This window comes from Ascaphus truei, chromosome 20 (assembly GCF_040206685.1).
Source record: "Ascaphus truei isolate aAscTru1 chromosome 20, aAscTru1.hap1, whole genome shotgun sequence".
Lineage (NCBI taxonomy): Eukaryota > Metazoa > Chordata > Amphibia > Anura > Ascaphidae > Ascaphus > Ascaphus truei.
The window spans coordinates 11,696,932-11,711,838 of record NC_134502.1 but is presented as its reverse complement, the minus strand read 5'-3'; the positions used below and the strand labels follow the sequence as shown (position 1 = coordinate 11,711,838).

Here is a 14,907-nt window from a genome sequence, read left to right as displayed (position 1 = left end):
AAACTAACCTTATTTGTTTCTTTGAGGAGGTAAGTATTAATTTAGACCAGGGTAATGCAGTTGATGTTGTCTACTTAGATTTTGCAAAGGCTTTTGATACGGTTTCACATAAGAGGATGGTGTACAAAATAAAACAAAATTGACTTAGTAATAATATATGCACCTGGATTGAAAACTGGTTAAAGGACAGACCAGAGGGTTGTCATAAATGGAACTTTTTCAGGTTGATCTAAAGTCGTGAGTGGAGTACCTCAGGGATCGGTACTGGGACCCCTGCTTTTTAACATGTTTATTATTGACCTTGCGGTTGGCGTCGAGAGCAAAGTCCATCTTTGCTGAAGACACTAAATTGTGTAGGGTAATAGAATCAGAGCAGGATGTAATTTCTCTTCAGAAGGACTTGGAGAGACTGGAAACCTGGGCAGGTAAATGGCAGATGAGGATTAATACTGATAAATGTAAGGTTATGCATTTGGGATGCAAGAATAAAAAGGCAACTTACAAATTAAATGGGGATAAATTGGGGGAATCCTTGATGGAGAAGGATTTAGGAGTGCTTGTAGACAGCAGGCTTAGCAATAGTGCCCAAAGTCATGCAGTATCTGCAAAGGCAAACAAGATCATATCTTGCATCAAACGGGCAATGGATGGAAGGGAAATAAACATAATTATGTCCCTTTACAAAGCATTAATTAGTAACACCACACCTGGAATATGGAGTACAATTTTGGGCACCAATTCTAAGAAAATACATTTTGGAACTAGAGAGTGCAGAAAAGAGCCACCAAATTAATAAAGGGGATGGACAATCTAACTTATGAGGAGAGGCTAGCTAAATTAGATTTATTTACATTAGAAAAGAGGCGTCTAAGAGGGGATATGATAACTATATACAAATATAATCAGGGACAACACAAGGAGCTTTCAAAAGAACTATTCATCCCACGGGCAGTACAAAGGTCTCAGGGCCATCCCTTAAGGCTGGAGGAAATGAAATTTCACCAGCAACAAAGGAAAGGGTTCTTTACAGTAAGGGCAGTTAAAATGTGGAATTCATTACCCATGGAGACTGTGATGGCAGATACAATAGATTTGTTCAAAAAAGGTTGGACATCTTTTTAGAAAATAAATGTATCCATTGATTTACCAAATAAGTAAACATGGGAAGGATGTTGATCCAGGGATTAATCCGATTGCCAATTCTTGGAGTCATGAAGGAATTTATGTTTCCCTTTAATGGGGTTTTTTGTTTGGCTTCCTCTGGATCAATAAGTATAGATACTTTATCCTGTATCTGTTGTCTAAATTTAGCATAGGTTGAACTTGATGAATGTACGTCTTTTTTCAACCTTGTCTACTATGTAACTCCTCACACTCTGGAAACTTGGACGTTTCTTGGTAAAAGCTTTGATGAATCTGACTGGGATTGCGCTGCAGGCATCTTTATAGGGTTAAGGGTCCTATTCCAAACATAAACACCCAATCCTCTCATGGGAACAACTTTTCCCACCTATACCAGACTTGCCAGGAATTCATAGAACGGGGTCTGCTAAGAGCATGCGTTAACCTCACACCTGAGCTGCTTAGCATACCGGGCCCAACCGACAGCTGGCGACAGCAAGTCGGGTTTGGCTACCAAGGGTGAAGCGCCTATACTTCACCCCGGTATCTGGTACTTGGTAATAATCCGGCCACCCTAACACCTTGGTTCTCTGAGGCTTTTCAACTTCGGACTTCTCTAGACACTGGGGCACCAACCTAGCAGGGTGCCTTTTGAAGTACGGACATGAAAAATCCCTCAGCTCATTCATCCATAACATACACTGGCGACACACTTTATTCGAGCTCGGCTAGTCCCACGAATTCGGGTATACCCGGGTGTATTGAGGTTTGTGACTGTTTTCTGCCCGAGTGCATTGAGGTATTTTCTAGGCAGGGATTGAAGCATTTTATTCCCGCTGGCTGCAATACTGCACAGTATATATATATATATATACTGCATTACAATTCATGAATTTATGCCATCTGGTAGACACGCGAAGCATTGCAGCCTATTAAATCCTAATCATTATCATTTAACAGATCAGCCGCCCGTCAGCCAGGCATGAACCCAGGCTGGGAAGGCAAACGCAACGGGGCTTGTTAGAGGTGAGGAGCGGCGCATTCCAGGTATCTGCCAGGTACATACTGGGTATTTGCTCGAATAAAGTGTGTCGGTGCAGTATGGGCATGTTAATGGATTCCTTGCCGGGCTGACAGGAATGTGTTCCTGCCTGTACATTTAAAACACCATTGACATACAGTTTATTTATATAAGTATGTTCTGAAGGTGCAACAAATATAAAACTTTATATGTATGGTCATGGTTTCTTTTTACCTAGCTGCACTCCAAAAATTAGAGTGCTAGCTCTTTCCTAGCGCAAGTTATCCCCGTAATTGAAGGGGCTCTGTGATGTGGGTTGCGGTTTGACCTTTAATCCGTCTGGGTTACAAGCCGGCATACAATGTATCCGTGCTGGCTTTGGTCAGTAACCGCAGATGCGCGCCACCAATTCACCTTAAGTGGATACAAGACGGCAGGATACCATGTATCAAGAAAGCACTTCAGCTAAACCGCAGACCACTTATTCAATTTACTTCTGAAGAAGCACGTGGTGCGAAACGCGTAGAGGTCACAGGAGATTGTTATGCGCATGCCGGCTGGAGGGACGCTGCCTTTGAGAGAGAGTGGAGTTTAAATCTATAGTGCGGTCACGACATCCGGATCCTTTACGTGGTCGCGCAGCTGTCCATGCCTTCTCACGGTCAGTTTTCCTTCCCCTCGGTGTGCTGTTTTAACCGGGATGTTTTGAGGCTTTTTATTTTATTAGCTTTCTTGCATCACTGGCTATTCTGTGCCCCACATGTTGTGTTCTCATTTGTGAACCTCTCTTGGGGGCGTTCCAACCAAGTGGTCATTTCAATGCTTGTGGGATTGTTGTATTTTGTGTATTTTGTGTTTATTGTTCACTGTGGTGTGGTCTTATGTATAGACCTTTTTGTAGCATATATGTGCTGTGTTAGTCCCTCATTTTGGATTTCTTTATTGTATTAAACTTTCATTTTAAGTAATCCCGCGGTGCGCTTCGCGTACCTTTTTTTCTTGTTCAATTATTCAATTGACTGCGGTTTCAACGTCTGCGTTCTGGAAACTGATACCTATCTTTTAATGCAGCTACTTACTCGCAGGCACACTTCTTCAATTTAGCGCTTGGCACAGCGCTAGAATCTCCCCCTTGTGTCGCAAATACAGTTAGCATATTTCTCATTCATTCATTTAACTGCAGCTAGCTTCTGAGCTGCAAAACAGGGACAATAAAGGTAGTGTAGGGGAAAACATGGTATTAAGGCGACAATGCATTTTAACCCCTTCTGTCCCAACACGGTTTAGGGTTAACCAGCCGGGCATAATACCTTTATTATTGGCCTGGTTAACCCTTTCACCGCCACAACGTGAACTTAGAAGCCTTAAGTAAAGCAGAGGACGTCGCCGTCACAGTCCAAGCCGAGGTCATAGAAGCAGCTGCGAAATAGAATGGCAGGGAGCAACCGTACAGGCTGATAGCTTCAGAGGATCCAGTCCAACGCACTAAAGACTATGAGGAGCCTCCCCAATGTAAACGCCTGCGCACCATCTCTACCTGATGAGTAGGATTTCACACTTGCCGAAACTTTGGCGAGTCCATATGGAGAAGATGCTGTTTCTTCAAAAGCATACACTACCTGGGATAGCTGCAGCTACAACAGTGCCCTGCACACTTACGGATGCACTACAACAGGCTCGCAATACAGGTACACCCTCACAGAAACACAACTCCCCCCACTGATCAGCAGTCATCGCACATTCCCACCAAGGACGAAGCGACTGCAAGGTCCCTCACAGCACCACCATTGCACCAAGCGCACGCTCTGTACACATGCCAAAGACACGCGATCAACCCCACTCGACCTTACAGTCCAATGCTGCAAATGTAGATGGCACACAGAGCAATCTACCAGGATGCGACAGCCCACATCCTCCACAAGACCAACATACTGATGCATAAGGCCTAACAGACATGGGATAGTACATCATCCGGGTTTGATATGGTACAAACAGGACTTGCCAACTGCGATGACTGTCCTGAGAACTACAGAGTATGGAAGTCCACATTCAAGATCGCAATCAAGAGTCGGGGCTCACTGCAAGCGAAGAACTCTGCCTGCTAACCAAATGGTTGGGGTAAGAATCTACAGAGCATGCGAAGAGTCAGGGCAGTAAACATAAACCACCCCCAAGTAGGTCTTGACTTATATTATGGGAATGGCTAGAGGAGTGCTATGTTTGCCAAGAGGTTATCGAAGATACACTTTTCAAGAGAGTTGACAACTTCTCCAGAATCACGGTCAAAAACTATAGAAAGTTACGAAAGCTCGGAGATCTGCTGCAGTAATTGGAGTCTTCAGGAGCAGATTAATCTCTATCAGGTCTCAATGTCTTTAAACTCCGCTCATGGAGAGACCCCACCTTGGAGAAACAACCTCACAACCTTCAAGAAACATGGTCTTCGCAAGGTTCAAATTACAAAAGGGAGAAGCAAGTCGCCTTCCCCCCCTTTTAATTCTTATTGAGCTTTATTAGTGAAGCAGCTAATACGAAAAATGATCCCAGTTTTGCCATGGGTATGCAAGCTGCACCCAATGCAAGCAACCTAAAGAATGAAGAGCCGGTGACAAGATACGGTAGCACGAGAACACCTATCTTGGTCCACAGGACGGACGTGTCTTCTACAACATCTACACGTCCCAATAATTGTGTCACTTCTAGCAGGGAGACAGGGGACCCAAACAGGAAATGCCCCATAAACAAGAAGCCACACCCACTTAACAGATGTTTTGGGTTTAGGATGAAGTCCATAGAGGAATGCAAGAACCTACTCAGAGAATTTGGAGTTTGCTTCAGGTGCTGCACTTCCATAAGTCAACTATTCAAAGACTGTAAAGAAACCATCAAATGTGCTGTGTGCCACAGTGACAAGCACGTAACATCTCTTCATCCAGAGACTGACACTTGACCAACTCAACAACCCTATCTCCATGGCAAAGCATGGCCATGAGGAAAGAGAAGTCCCCATCACCCTCTGTCACATCCCAGTGCACTAAGGTTTGCGGAGAAGGATGTGACCAGAGGTCCTGCTCCAAAATATGCCTTGTTGCAGTATATCCCAAGGGACAACCTGAGAGGGCTACTACGTACGCAATCATCGATGATCAAAGCAACAGATCATTGGTCAAGTCAGAATTCTTCAACTTGTTCAACACATATGACCATGCCTCCCCCTACACACTCAGAACATGTGCAAGACTGACGGAGACAACAGGGAAGAGAGCAAATAGCTATATCATAAGTTCCTTGGATGTAGAATAAAAATACCACTCCCTACATTTATAGAGTGTAATCATTTGGCGTCAAACTGGAGAGAGATTCCAACACCAGACGTGGAACGTCATCACCCACACCTTAGGGGAATGGCTGACTGCATCCCGCCAATTGAACAAGACGGCAACATTTTGCTACTACATCCTGAGAATGCACAAAATCCGCAAACAGCGCAACAGGCCACATAACGCCCATTTGCCCAGAGTCTTTACCTAGGATGCGTGATAGTGGGCAACATATGCTTAGACAAAGGGCACAGATCAGACTATGTTGATGCCTGAAGAACAAACATAATGGAAGGTTGGCACACATCCCTCTTTGAATCATGTTTTAGACATATCCAAGTGACAGGAAGGCTTAGCAACGAAGAGGAACTAGGTTATACCGCTGAGAGCCACAAAAACATCCTTATGTCAAAGGAATGTGACTGGCCCAGGATGTACAGTAGTCCAGATGACAAATGACGATGAACCAACTTCACCAAAGGAAGGGCAAGATCTCATGAAGGTGGTTGACGAGGTACACTTCAAAGACCAAGCAAACAGTTGGATGGCTCTGCCTTCATTCCATTCACCCAGTGAAAATGCTCTAAATAAAAGAAAAGGGATTGAGAAGTCCACACAAACAGATCAATGGTACAGTGTGCCTACAGACCAGAACCCTGCAGACTACACTACTGGGTTAGTTTTTACAGCCCACCACCAGAACCCTGAAGATTATGCTACTGGGTTAGTGTCTACAGCTCACCAACAGAATACATAAGTGCCAACAGAACCAGAGTTTCTGATGCAATCTGATGAGATCCCATCTGTTCCAGAAGATACAGTTCAAGTAACAATCCCAGAAACAGCTACCGGAATCCACTTTCCAGTCTGTGCTGTGGCCACAAACATGGCACCTGAAGGCACGCATGGATCCCATTCTTCCTCAAAATGGACAATGCTCCAGTGAGCGGTTGCACATTTCAATCATGCCACCACTGCTTTCAGCCACATACCTGGTGGGAAAGTAGATAGCCGTCGTTGTTGGCATCTCTGCAAGAGACTAAGAACTGTCAGCACTACAACAGAGACGAAGAAGATTGTCCTCAGTTGCATCCAGAAGGAGACGCATACATACAAGATCAACTGTGTCAGTGGAAAAAGGGATCACTCTAAAGAGAGTTTATTCTGGAAGTCTGTGATGGTAGGGGTTAGTCAACCTTCATTAATAAAGATCGAGCCTGGCTGGCTGCCCCTGAAACCGTATGACAAGGGCCCAGAGTATCAGCTTTCAGGTCTAATATTATACCTTATTGTGTTGCCCTGTAATTCTATTCCCTTTATACTGTCCCCCATAGAGTTATAAGCTAGGAACAGTGGGTGGGGTTAACTATGTAGGCCCAGTGGGCCAGTTAATGCATTCTATGCTGTATTCCCTTTGACTCATGGTCCCATAGCTGCCTGTGCATGCTTATAAGTGGGTTGCCTTGTATGGGTGGCCCCTTATGAGAAATAGCTGCAGGGCAGAGACTTCTGGAACATGAGGGAGATATTTGGGGGCAAATAGTGTTAACCTGTATTGCTTGCCAGCAAGGCATTAGAACTGGGTCTAGGAGGCTTGTACTCTAATGCAGGTAAGTGTCTGCTCTAGGGATCAAATGTTACTGTATTTGGTGTAGGGGCTGGTGTCCTAGAACAGGTTTTAGCCCAGTTCACAGACCCCACGTTTTAGTTTCAAATTTTAGAGTGTCAGTTCTAAGGATCAAGTTTTTTTGTTTCTCCTTTGTGGAAAAAACAGTTTTGTGACTAAAGGCAGCCAGATGTAGATTAGCATAGCAAAAGACATGCAGGTTTGTGGCACATGCTGAGGGGGAAGGGCTGTGAACTGGCTATCTGGAGTAGAAAGCCTTTGTTTCACTTAGACACAGGGGAGCCAGGAAAATGGTTGCTGGATTTCAAACTCATAGGCACAATTTTCTTTGGCATGTTTTGAATTTTCCCCTCCTATCATTGAATGCACAACCACAATCAATGCTCTAATTGGCTGCCAGCTCCCGCAATGTATTAGATAGGCCGCAAGCCCTATATAAGGAAGAGCAGTGTAGCAGCTCTCTCCCTTTTTTTGTTGGTGATTTGAAGAGACAAGCAGCTGCTGGCGGACTTCTCAACGGTGCTTCTGGGTGAAAGAGCTACAAACCCCGAGGGAAGCTTTTAGAGACCCAGCCAGCAGGCTGGAACCAACTGGAGCTGGCAGGGTAACGCCTTTTGCTGAAGCAGGTGCCCTGCAACTAGGAAAGGATCTCAACCCCCAGACCCCAGTAAGTGTGTATATTCTCTGTATTTTGTATTTGTGTGTTTCCGAGGTCTTATCCAAATAAACCTAATTTATTTCACTGCCTTGTGACTGATCCATAAATATAAATGTGTTAAAATACTAGGTCTACCGTGTCAAATCCTCTAACCCAGCGTTTCCCAAATGATGGGTCGCGACCCGGCACCGGGCCACGGCACCAAAATTGCCGGGTCGCAGCGAGGCTGGCCGCCCGGTGTCTCCCGTCCCCCCACTCCCAACGTGGGACGGAGGAGGAAGTACCAGCTCCTCTGCGGCCCGCACGTTACGTGGGACGGAGGGGGAAGTACCAGCTCCTCTGCGGCCCGCACGTTACGTGGGATGGAGGAGGAAGTACCAGCTCCTCTGCGGCCTGCACGTTACGTGGGATGGAGGAGGAAGTACCAGCTCCTCTGCGGCCTGCACGTTACGTGGGATGGAGGAGGAAGTACCAGCTCCTCTGCGGCCTGCACGTTATGTGGGACGGAGGGGGAAGTACAAGCTCCTTCTGCGGCCCGCTTCCCCCCGCGGCCAGCTTCCCGAGCTCACCTCCTGTGGCACCCCCTCCCGAGCCCACCTCCCGTGCCTCCAAGCCCACCTCCTGTCCCGGGCAGCAGGGGATATTGGGGGCAGCAGGGGAAAGCGTCCGGCGGCAAGGTAGGTCACCCCACCCAGTCACTGTCACTGTCACCCAGTGACTCTCTCCCACCCAGTCACTGTCTCCCACCCAGTCACTGTCACCCAGTCACTGTCTCCCACCCAGTCACTGTCAGTCACTCACCCACCGTCTCCCACACACTCACCCAGTCACTGCCACCAACCCAAGTGTCCCAGTCCCCCCCTCCCACCCACCCAGTCCCAGTTCCCCCCCACCCACCCAGTCCCAGTTCCCCTCCCACCCACCCAGTCCCAGTTCTCCCCTAAGACCCAGTTCCCCCCCTTCCACCCACCCAGTCCCCGGCCCCCCCTCCAGTCACTCACATCCATCATTGCCTGTAATTCACTGTTTGTGTCTGTGTGCGTATAGGGGAGAGCGTGTGTGTGTGTGTGTGTGTGTGTATCAGTGGCTGTGTGTGTGTATCTGTATCAGTGTCTGTGTGTGTGTATCAGAGTGTGTGTGTATCAGTGGCTGTGTGTTTGTGTGTATCTGTATCAGTGTATCAGTATCAGTGTGTGTGTATCAGTGTGTGTGTGTGTGTGTATCTGTATCAGTGTCTGTGTGTGTCTGTGTGTGTGTGTGTGTGTGTGTGTGTGTGTGTGTGTGTGTGTGTGTGTGTGTGTGTGTGTGTGTGTGTGTGTGTATTAGTGGCTGTGTGTTTGTGTGTGTGTGTATCAGTGTGTGTGTGTGTGTGTGTGTGTGTGTGTGTGTGTGTGTATCAGTATCAGTGTGTGTGTATCAGTGTCTGTGTGTATCAGTGTGTGTGTGTATCTGTATCAGTGTCTGTGTGTGTGTATCAGTGGCTGTGTGTTTGTGTGTATCTGTATCAGTGTGTGTGTGTGTGTATATATCTGTGTGTGTGTGTGTGTGTATCAGTGTGTGTGTGTGTGTGTGTGTGTGTGTGTGTATCAGTATCAGTGTGTGTGTATCAGTGTCTGTGTGTGTATCAGTGTCTGCGTGTGTATCAGTGTCTGTGTGTGTATCAGTGTGTGTGTGTGTAGCAGTGTCTCTGTGTGTGTATCAGTGTGTGTGTAGCAGTGTCTCTATGTGGCTGCGTGTGTGTCAGTGGCTGCGTGTTTGTCAGTGGCTGCGTGTGTGTGTATCAGTGGCTGTGTGTGTGTGTGTGTATCAGTGTGTGTCAGTGGCTGTGTGTATCAGTGGCTGTGTGTATCAGTGGCTGTGTGTATCAGTGGCTGTGTGTATCAGTGGCTGTGTGTGTGTGTGTGTATCAGTGGCTGTGTGTGTGTCTGTGCAGGCCCTATAGGCCAGTATAGGTGATAAAAATTTTAGTGGGTCACGAAGGAGAAGTTCAAAAATAACCGGGTCACGGAAAAAAAAGTTTGGGAAACCCTGCTCTAACCAACAAGGTCAACCCCACAAGAACAAGTAGTCACCTTTACAATACCAAAGTGTACTGGGAACGTACGGTTGGAATTACCCAACAAACAAGACTTCATGACCCTGGAGGCAAGTCCAGCACGACTTTCGCATGAGCCTTGACAAAGTTTATGGTCGCAGTTCCAGCATTTGTCAGAGCCAGAACTCTTGACAGGTCTTGAAGACTTGGGATACCACAATCCGGGTGTCCATAATGCCATTTGTAGGTCCTATAAATTTTGATGGACCCCTAAGAGACATTGAGGAGCACCCAGCCAACCTTGACTGGTGCACCTACTTAGCTTCTCCCAGTTGCCTTGGCAACCTCTCATTCCTCAAAACTTGAGTTGGTTTAGGCCTCTCCCCTGCCTTTCTCTGTTTGAGTATGCCCCATTTGCTTGTTCCTGCCTAAACAGGAATGTGTGCTTTCTTTTACCATCAGCAGACACGGTGAGTAAACACACCTTTCACTGCTCCCTCAGAAAATCATTCATTTTCACCTTCTCCCCACAAGTGTAAGCTGCCAGCTATTTTTATACCCTCTGTACCACACCCCCTTCCAATAAAAGTGACAGAAAAGGAAATAGAAGGACTTCGTGTACATTTAAAGAAGATGAGTTTAGCTAACTTTTCAGTAATATACTGTAAAGATACTCCCCTAATAGGACAGATAATATTAAGGGGAGCACAATTTTTTTTTACCTGTGCCCCCCTGCCGGCAGTTCCCCTCCCTCCGCGCCCCCCCCCCCTCTTACCTTTGTTCTAGCAGTGTCATGATGCCGCATTGCCATGGCGACGTGTGTAAGAAGCCACCAGGGCCACGGCAAGTGAGGTTTACAGAGGCCTTCACCGCTCCCCTGGCACTTTATATAAGTGCCTTCGGGAAGCGCCCAGGGCCTCTGTAAACCCTGTGCCCCCTGCAGACAGTTTTGGGGGGCGTGCCCCCCAGTTTGCGCACCGCTGATCTAATATACCAGGGAATACACTCATTTACTGATTACAGAGTCAAAGTGATGTCACAAGACATACTTTATTGAACAGTAGGATGTTCTCAGACATTACGGAGCCTGATCTGATACTGATTACTTGTGCCCCTTCCAAACAATGACAATTAAAGAATTCTCTTTTTCAGGAACCAGTTGAGTTTGATAAAGTTGCAATTTACTTTTCCAAGGAAGAGTGGGATTATTTAAAAGAGGAACAGAAGGAACTTTATAAGGATGTGATGATGGAGAATTACCAGACCCTCAGGTTTCTAGGTAAGAAAACATTACCCTAATTGTAGTTCAGTCAAATTAGAAGACCTATATAGAAACATTTTATTTGACTTCCAAAAAACAGGAAATTTGTTGCTAGCACAGTCTTAGCATATACACCTTTTGGGTGGTGTATGGTGTAGCTACAATGTCATGGAGTCTGGTGCTTCAGGAGCCCCATGACTTAGTAGCTGTGTCATTATCTCCCTGCTCCTTTTTGTAGGGGAGGTAGAATTCTGTGCTTTATTCTTACAGGAAGTGGAATGGAAGCGGAGGACACCTCTGTGACGGGGAGGAAAGGGTTAAAACCTGATTTGCCATGCATTACTGTTGTTGCCCTGTCCCCGCCATTTTTATTCCCCATGTGCAGGCCATTCCCTGTCTGCGAGGGTAAAAGACAAGATGCATTGCTAGCCATACCCTCTAACCAACACATGATAGCAGATCTTAAATGTAAGGCAGGATGTATTTTTTTGTAAGTCCAAGCAGGAATTACTTGGACCTCCAGCTGTGATATGGGTGAATGAGCTTCGGTATTTTTATGACCAAGCCTTAAAGGGTTGTAATTATTTTTATGATGGAGCCTCAAAAGGCTCCCACAGATTTAGAGTCCCCCTGTCTAAAAGAGTGTCAATTATGACAAGACCCAGAGGCCCATAATGTATACAATACTGGCATACTGATGCACAGCAGATGTCAGGCTAGTGACACCTTTAAGTCAGAGACCAGACACAGTGGCCCCAAGAAATGGGTATAGCCCAGGTATGCTAAGTGGCATGGGCGTCAACCTGACCCCTGCGCCATGCCCACTGGACAGCCCTTTTGACCGGTCTTATGAACTGTGGGTCACTTGGCTATTCGTGGGTTTTTTTGTTCCCACGAGGGGATTGGATCCACATGTTAAAGATAGCTTTGGGCAGTCTATAACTGTGGCCTCCCAGGTATTTCCCAGTGTGATTCTTGAATTTTAATCCATGATGTAAAGATGCAAGACTTTGTTCCAGTACAGCAGCAACCAGTCCAGGAGTGAAGGGGTTAACAACCACATAACCACAGGACTTTTAAAACTATGGCTGCATTTCTTGCACTGGCAAGCAAAGGACAGTTTCTTTCGTTCCAAGGACAATTTCTTTCATTTCCTTATCCCAGTGAGTGTTGTTTTAAGTGTATTCTGCAGATGTCGTGTGTTTGTCTATTAAGGAAATAAATCACAATTTATTTTGCAACTTGTTCTGTTCAATCAAGTACCCAGAAATCTAAATGTGTTGATAAAAGTTGATGTCATTGTGACAACCTCTGTCATCATTGACAGAGAAATCACATAACTGCTTTAGAGAAACGTTCACATGATTGCTAGTGCCAGTTGAGCTGTTGCACTCTGCTGCAGCTTCTTTGGCTCTCAAATAGTTAAAATCATTCTATACTTGTTTCAAAATGTCTGTGTAAGAATTTTGTTTAATGACTTATACAGAATATGTCAATGTGAAGCCTGATATTGTATCACTGATTGAGCAAGGAGAAGAGCCGTATGTAAGGGGTCACCAGCAAGATAATGAGAAAAGTCCTACAGATATCAGCACAGGTCAGTAATAAACACTTTAGTGGCGGGTGCTCTAGAAACAATCATTATATAAAATATTTCATAAGAAGGAAACTTGATCACAAATAATCATGTCTGCAAATAATTTCGAATATCCATTTTGAACTTTACCATTCCCCCAAAAATATGTGTGGTACACAAGTTTTCTGCTTTTCAGTTCTACTGTATATAAATCTAGTAAGCAATATTCTCACAAACCAAGTTTGTTGCAATGTTGAATGTTTTTCTGCATGGATGTATGTATATCATATAAATAACAAATAACACATAATGGAAAGAAGCGTTTCAGACATAAAAGGGACATTTAGGAAAAGGAATCCCTGCCCCAAAGAGCTTACAATGTAATGGGAAAAATGTACTAAATACCTAATTTGTTTCACTTTTTTCCTAATGCATGATGTCTCTTTACAATTTTGCATTTAAAAAAATCATTTTTGTGCCAGGTGTTAATGAATTGTTTTACTCCAATTTTTTTCCCCATCAGATGGATTCATGATCAGGAATTCCCCTACAGTACATCACATGTTGCTTTATTCACCTGATTGTGTAATGGAAGTAATGAGTGTTAACCAAAGTTATCCAGGAGAAAGCTATATTAGACAAAATACACCAAGCAAGAGTCTGAGAGAATCTGTGAGAATTATGACTAAGGAATCTACCTCGCATGAAGGAAATCTTATAGACTCCCACATCGATTCACTTAGAGAACATGCAGGGACAGAATATGAATGCACTCATAATACAAAATGTAACAACGGAAACACTCATGCAGGAGAAGTTCACAAGAGCTTGTCAGTAAAGAGGTGTACGTGCTGTGAATGTGCTAAAAACGTTAATAATGTTTTTGGTTATAGAACTCATCAAAGAACACACACCACAGAAATGCTGTATAACTGCTCTGAATGTCAGAAATGCTTTACAAGTAACTCAGATCTTGTTAAACATCTGAAAATTCACAGAGGAGAGCTGTTGTCTTGCTCTGATTGTGGGAAACATTTCTCTTATAACTCAGCTCTTGTTACACATCAGAGAGTGCACACAGGAGAAAAACCATTTGTATGTTCTGAATGTGGGAAATGTTTTACCCAGAACGCACATCTTGTTGCACATCAGAGAATTCACACAGGAGAAAAACCATTTGTATGTCCTGAATGTGGGAAATGTTTTAGCCATATCTCAAATCTTTTTGCACATCAAAGATTTCACACTGGAGAAAAACCATTTGTATGTTCTGAATGTGGGAAATGTTTTACCCAGAACAGTAGTCTTGTTAATCATCAGAGAATTCACACCGGAGAAAAACCATATGCATGTTCTGAGTGTGAGAAATGTTTTACGTGGAAAGCTAGCCTTGTTATACATCAGAGAGTTCACACAGGAGAAAAACCATTTGTATGTCCTGAATGTGAGAAACGTTTTACTCATATCTCACATCTTTTTGCACATCAGAGATTTCACACAGGAGAAAAACCATTTGTATGTTATGAATGTGGTAGATGTTTTAGCGATAACTCTAATCTTGTTAGACATCAGAGAAGACACACAGAAAAGGTTACATTATAATATGACACTGAAAGTGATGGATTTGCTTTTGTAATAAGTATCTTAACTGTAATGAAAACATAATGCATTTCTTGTTATTGTGTAGAATATTTTTCATGGTATTACTTAACATAGAAAAATAATAAATAAGTGTGAAACTAGTGTTATGTTCTTTCGTTAAAAGAAATACTATTAATAGGAAATTCCTCACAGCATCATTTTTTTAAATAGTTTCAAATGTGTCACCATGTTTGAAAATGTGTATCTGACACAAGCCTTACTGTACATGTGCTGTTTATAGTTAAGATTACAAGTAATAGGGGGGTGTATCCAGCAGCCAAGCTGAGCAGTCGCACAACCCTAGTGCTCCGTGCCAGAATGCAGGAAATCGGCAAAAAAAAAAACACAAAAGAAGCATAAAAATATATAAAAAGCCGTCACACAGGCAGATGAGGACCCTCTCTGTATTTTGCGCGGCGGATCAGGCATGCAGTGTGTGCAGACCCCTGGGCAAAGACTGGAATCCCAGAGTCTCCCCCGACATGGAAGTCAAGATGGCCACCAGGTGTGAATGAAGGGCGTGACTAGGCGGCAGATTACCAGAGACTCCGATCTGCAAAGGATGTGAGGGGTGAAGCGGTGGGGTGCCGCCTGGTGAGAGTCCCAATCAGGTGCTGCAGAGGGCAGGCAGCCACTGGCTGACGAA

General features: G+C 44.7%; 1 protein-coding gene across 2 annotated transcripts in view; it reads left to right on the top strand.

The window, feature by feature from the left end:
* The window catches only part of LOC142471268 (uncharacterized), an 82,233-nt gene extending 67,887 nt beyond the window's left edge, over positions 1–14,346 (top strand). For both annotated transcript variants that reach the window (XM_075578081.1, XM_075578080.1), the window contains 3 exons: positions 10,936–11,062; positions 12,531–12,641; positions 13,144–14,346. In XM_075578081.1, coding sequence (XP_075434196.1) covers positions 10,936–11,062; positions 12,531–12,641; positions 13,144–14,222 — 1,317 coding nt within the window. In that variant the 3' untranslated portion in view covers positions 14,223–14,346. The remainder of the gene's footprint in view (positions 1–10,935; positions 11,063–12,530; positions 12,642–13,143) is intronic.
* The last annotated feature ends 561 nt before the right edge of the window (positions 14,347–14,907 follow it).